We start from the raw sequence: 6000 nt of genomic DNA, 5'->3' as shown, positions 1-6000 counted from the left end.
CAACTGGCCAAGCAAGTCACTCAATTCATGGACAATTAGGGATGGGGAAATAAATGCCCACCCGGGCAGTGATGCCCCCCATCCCACAGATGCATTAAAAAAAAGTTGCATTGAGTTGGTGGCTTCCTGGTTTGTACCTTGTTGCTGTTTGTGGAGGGGCCATACAGCATTCAGGTTGCGGGGTGGATGTTATCCAGTATTCAGGGTTCGGGGGAAGCGATGAGAGTACGGCATTCAGATTCCGGGGGGGACGGCTTATGCGTTATTCAGGTGCCGGGGCGACTTGTCCCTCAGCCGCCCGCTGCCTGTCACAGGTGTGGCCTGGCTCACCTGTCGCCGCCTGGAAGTTCCCTGAATTCGCCAAGGCCCGGGAAAACAGAAAACAAGATTGGGAACCAAAGGGATTGAGACCCAGGGAAGGGTCTGAGGAGGGTGGAAGCGTCCAAGGACTATCCGTGGAGATGATTTCGGCTTCAGGGGCCCGTTACCAGAGGGTCCAGGCCGAGGACTGGAGTGAAGAAGAGGAAGAGGAGGAGAAAGTCACCATCTACCTACACTCGTGAGTATAAGTCACTCAAAGAACAGACTGCTCAAAAGAAAACTACAGGGAGAATGTTAGGGGTGCACTGCTTACTTTAAATGTTAAACCAAAACTATGTCTGTATCAACAAATAATAAAGCAGAATATTTCCTGAATATATTTTAGATTTTATTGTGGCCAAAGTCCAATATCACAGAGACGACTTTCGGACTGAGAGGTGGTAGATGGGTGGAGGAGGTGACAGAATCTGTGGCAGCTGGCCAAGTGACAGGAAAGGGGGAACCTTGGAAGAGGAGCTTGTGTGCATAGACAGAGGCTCATTACAATGTGCATGTTTGAGGCTCAGTGAATAATGTTTATCTGATATTTAACCTGAGAAAATGCCAGAGGTTCATTCCAGTCATAATTAGTTGTCCAAGTTTCAAACAGAAACTTCTGACCTATTTAATCTTGCAATAAATTTAAATTATTAAATTGTGTCAGTTCAGATCCTTTTTGAGAGAAGAAGGCTGAGAGGAAATTTGACAGAGTTTTTCAAAGTCATGAATGAGTTATGACTTGGAGATGCTGGTGTTGGACTGGGTGGACAAAGTTTAAAAAAATCGCACAACACCGGGTTATAGTCCAACAGGTTTATTTGGAAGCACTAGCTTTTGGAGCGCAGATCTTTCATTAGGTGTTGTGGAGGTTAAAATCATGCTCACAGAATTTATAGCCAAACGAATCCAGTGTCATGGAGATGTGACACAGTAAACAATCTTAGATTAAAACTTTCATCTTTTATAATGGGATATTCTGGCTTCTGTTCTTTGATATATAAATCCCAGAACTTCCTTTTAAATTACATTTTCAAGATAGCTCAACTTTTTAAATGCGAGGTGTGAAGTCTGCCTGTGTCCCAATGCTATCAGACTGACAAACCCTCTGCATAGTTTTAGAGTTTTACATGGATTCATGCAGTTTTGAGCAAAATAAAATTTAATTCTGCAAAAACAAATTCACCCCCCCCCCCAAGCTTATATGTGTGGGCATGTAGGAGTGACAGATTGAGTGTGTGGGTGTGAGTGCATGTGATAGTGTGAGAGTGTGTGTGTGTGTATGTATGTATGTATGTTTGTGTAAGCTTAGTTAAGTATGTGTGAGTGCAGGGGGTGTATATTTGTGTATGAGGGAGGGTCTGTGTGGGTGGGTGGGTAGGTGTATGTCTGTGTGTGAGTGCATCATGCAGTGGGGTCACCTGTACTGTGACATGAACCCAAAGTCCTGGGTGAGGCCGTTCCCATGGGTAGCAAACTGCTATTAGCTTCTGATCAATGTTAAAAATCACACAACACTAGATTATAGTCCAACAGGTTTATTTGGAAGCACTAGCTTTTGGCACCCTGCTCCTTCAGCCACCCTGCGTTGTTGCTTGTCCCAAAGTCCGCCTTGAAGGATGGTCACCTGAAGGTCTAAGGCTGAATGTCCAGGACGGCTGCAGTGTTCCCTGACTGGGAGGGAACACTCCTGCCTGGTGATTGTTGTGCAGTGTCCAATCATCCGTTGTTGTAGCCGAAGTACCATGCTTCAGGGCATCCTTGTCTGCAGCATATGAGATGGACCACATTGGCCAAGTCACGTGAGTACTTGCTGCGTATGGTGGGAGGTGTCCCCACATATAATGATGTTACACATGTCGATACTTTGACAACAACCAGTCGTGGAACACTTCAGCATTCCGGGACATTCTGCCACGGACTTTCAGGTCTCTCTGTCTCTCTGTCTCAGTATCGGTCCTGGTTCACTGCTTTTCGTTATTTATATAAATGATTTGGATATGAATATAGGAGGTATGGTTAGCAGGCTTACAGATGACACTAAAATTGATAATATACTGGACAACTAAGATGTTTACCTCAGAGTACCACGGGACTATGATCAGAAGGTCCATTGGGCTGTCGAGTGGGAGATGGAATTTAATTTAGATAAACGTGAAGTGTTGCATTTTGGTAAGGCAATCCAGGGCAGGACTTGTACACTTAAGGGTAGGCCCATGGGGAATGTTTTCAAACAAAGAGCCCTGGGAGTGCAGATGTACAGTTCCTTGAAAGTGGAGTCACAGGTAGACAGGCTGGTGGAGAAGGCATTTGGCATGCTTGCCTTCATTGGTCAGTGCATTGAGAATAGAAGTTGGGATGTCATGCTGTGACTGTATAGGACATCGGTTAGGCCACTTTTGGAATGCTGCCTTCAATTCTGGACTCCCTGCTATTGGAAAGATGTTGTTAAACTTGAAAGGGTTCAGAAAAGATTTACAAGTATGTTGCCAGGATTAGAGGATTTGAGCTGTAGGGAGATACTGATTAAGTTGGGGCCTTTTTCCCTGGAGCACTGGAGGCAGAGGGGTGACCTCATAGAGGTTTATAAAATCATAGGGCATGGACAGAGTGAATAGGCAAGGTCTTTTCCCAGGGCCAGGGAACCCAAAACCAGAGACCATATGTTTAATGTGAGAAGGGAAAGATATAAAAGGGACCTGAAGGACAACATATTCATTTGGCAGGTAGTCTGTGTATGGGACAAACTGCCAGAGGAAGTAGTGGAGGATGGTACAATTACAACATTTTGAAAGCATCTGGATGGGTATATCAATAGTCGGCATTTAGAGGGATTTTGCCAAATGACAGCAAAATGGGACTAGATTAATTTAGAATATCTGGTCAGCATGGACAAGTTGGACCAAAGGATGTATTTCTATGCTGTACATCTCTATAATCGATAATGTCTATGAAAGAGCTTGACTGAATCAGTACTTCTCTGTGTTGAAAAACACTTGGTGAAGCACTGAGGATGGGGCAAGGGCACAAAATATATTCTGGATGGGGATTTCAATGTCTCCCACCAAGGGTGGCGTGGCAGCAGTACAGTGGTCGAGCCCTAAAGGACATAGCTGCTAGACTGGGGCTGTGGCAGGTGGTGAGGGAAACAAGAGGGAAGAACATATCTGACCTCATCCTTACCAATCTGCCAGCTGCAGATACATCTGTCCATGATAGTATCAGTAAGAGTGACCACCACACAGTCCTTGTGGAGTCGAAGACCTGCTTTCACATTGACAATAACCTCCATTGTGTTGTATGGCACTACCTCTGTGCTAAATGGGACAAACTTTGAACAGATCTAGCAACTCCAGACTGGGCATCCATGAGGCGCTGTGGATCATCAACTGCAGCAGAATTGTACTCCAGCATAATCTGCAACCTCATGGCCCGACATATCCCCCACATAAGCATCACCATTAGGCCAGGGGATCAACCCTGATTCAATGGAGAATGCAGGAGGCACATGCCAGGAGCAATGTGGCATATCTGAAGATAAGGTGTCAACATGGTGAAGTCACCAAATAGGATTACTTGCACGTCAAACAGTATAAGCAGCAAGTGATAGACAAAACTAAGTGATTCCACAACTAACAGATCAGATCTAAGCTCTGCAGTCCTGCCACATCCAGTCGTGAATGGTAGTGGATATTTAAACAATATGTCCCTATCCTCAATGTTGGAAGAGCCCAGCATGTCAGTGCAGAAGATAAGGCTGAAGCTTTCGCATTAATCTTCAGCCACAAGTGCCAAGTGGATGATCCATCTCGGCCTCCTCCAGTGGACCCCAGCTTGACACACACCAGTCTTCAGCCAAGTCGATTCACTGCACATGTCAAAAAATAGTTGGAGATTGTTAGATGTTCCTGTTATATGTACCTAAGTACAGTGAAAAGCTTTGTTTGCAAGCAGTTCAGGCAGATCATAGGGTGAAAAAAAACTTGCACAGAGTAAGGTATACAGGTTACACCTCACAGGATGCACTAGGCAGGATCAGCATTATGTGGAGTTGGACACTCCATTCATCCGTCTCATAACGGCAGGGAGGAAGCTGTTCTTGAACCTGCTGGTGAGTGTGTTCAAGCTTGTATATTTTCTGCCTGATGGAAGAGATTGTAGGAGAGCACTACTGGTGTGGGACGGGTCTTTGATGATGTTGGCAGACCTTCTGTGGCAACACGATGCATAAATGGAGTCTATGGATGGAAGGTTCGCTTCTGTGACGGTCTGGGCTATGCACACAATCTTGTTTAGTTTCTTATGGCCCTGGGCCGACCAGTTGCCATACCAGGCCATTATGCACCTGGACAGTATGCTTTCAATGATGCAGCTGTAAAAGTTGGTAAGAGTCCTTATGGACATGCTAAATTTCCTGAGGTGCCTGATGAAAAAGAGGTGTTGTTATGCCTGCTTGACTGTCATATCTGTGTAGGAAGTCCAGGACAGGTTTTTGGTTATTGTCACTTTGAGGAGTCTGACTCACTCCACCCTCTCAACCTCCACTCCGTTGATGTAGATGGGGATATGTTCTCCTTCCTTTCTGAAGTCAATGATCAGTTCTTTAGTTTAGCAGACATTGAGAGAGAGGTTGTTACCATTGCACCACGTCACCAAGCCCTCCATTTCCTTTCTGTATTCAGACTCATTGTTTGATATCTGTTCTACCACAGTGGTGGGCGTGCCTTGGACCCATATCCCTTTGCTTAATAAAAATTTGTCTGTTTCGTATTTAAATTTAACAGTTGAATTAACATTACTTCCATTTGAGGAAGAGAGTTCAAACCTCCACTGCTCTTTCTGTGTAGAAATGCTTCTTAATATCTCTCCTGAATGGTCTGGCCCTAATTCTTAGACTTTGCTCCCGGCTTTGGAATCTTCAACCAATGGAAATAATTTATCTTTATCTGCCCAGTCTTTCCCACTTAATCGCCTGAAGACCTTGATTAAATCACCCCATAACCTTCTAAATTCTAGAGGATGAAGGCTTCATTTGTCTCACCTCTCCTCATAATGTAACCCCTGAGGTACAGGTATCATCCTTGTAAACCTGCATTGAACTCCATCCAGGGCTGAAATATCCTACCTAAGCTGTGGTGCCCAGACCTGCTCACAGTATAAGTAGAGTCTAGCTAGGATTTTTCACAACTTCAGCATAACACCTGCCACCATTTCTGCAAACCTTCAGAAAGGAAGGCCAGCATTTCATTAGCTGCCTTGACTATTTTCTGTAGCTGTTTGTGATAGTTTGAAGAGTTGTGCACCAGAACTCCAAAACCTTGTTGGACACCCAGCGTATTTAAGGGAAAAAGAAGTCTGGAATATAGTAGTAGTGTTTTTGTTTAGTCATCCATGGGATGGTGGGTGTTGCTGGCTGGGTCTTTGATACCTCATTCCTACATTCTTTTGTTGACCGATAAAATGAGGTCCCATCTCCTCCTTCAGTGAATGCATAATTCAGAAGAAAAACAAGGTCATGGTGCCCTTGTGAGCACTTATCCCTCAACCAACATCAATCATCGTTTATTTCATTGTTGAATGTGGTAACATATCTTATGTTAACATGTTCTGGCAACATCTGTGCTTCTGGAGTACTTCATTGGT

At 44.6% G+C, this 6000-nt stretch overlaps 1 protein-coding gene across 1 annotated transcript in view; it reads left to right on the top strand.

Moving 5' to 3' along the window:
- The first annotated feature begins 283 nt into the window (after positions 1-283).
- si:ch73-337l15.2 (glutathione hydrolase 6) overlaps positions 284-6000 on the top strand; it is a 65681-nt gene continuing 59964 nt past the window's right edge. The window contains exon 1 of the mRNA XM_060842649.1: positions 284-559. Within this exon, the coding sequence (XP_060698632.1) occupies positions 462-559 (98 nt within the window). The 5' untranslated portion in view covers positions 284-461. The remainder of the gene's footprint in view (positions 560-6000) is intronic.

Source organism: Hemiscyllium ocellatum, chromosome 2 (genome assembly GCF_020745735.1).
Source record: "Hemiscyllium ocellatum isolate sHemOce1 chromosome 2, sHemOce1.pat.X.cur, whole genome shotgun sequence".
Lineage (NCBI taxonomy): Eukaryota > Metazoa > Chordata > Chondrichthyes > Orectolobiformes > Hemiscylliidae > Hemiscyllium > Hemiscyllium ocellatum.
Note: the sequence above shows the minus strand (reverse complement) of the source record. Positions and strands in the feature narration are given on the sequence as shown.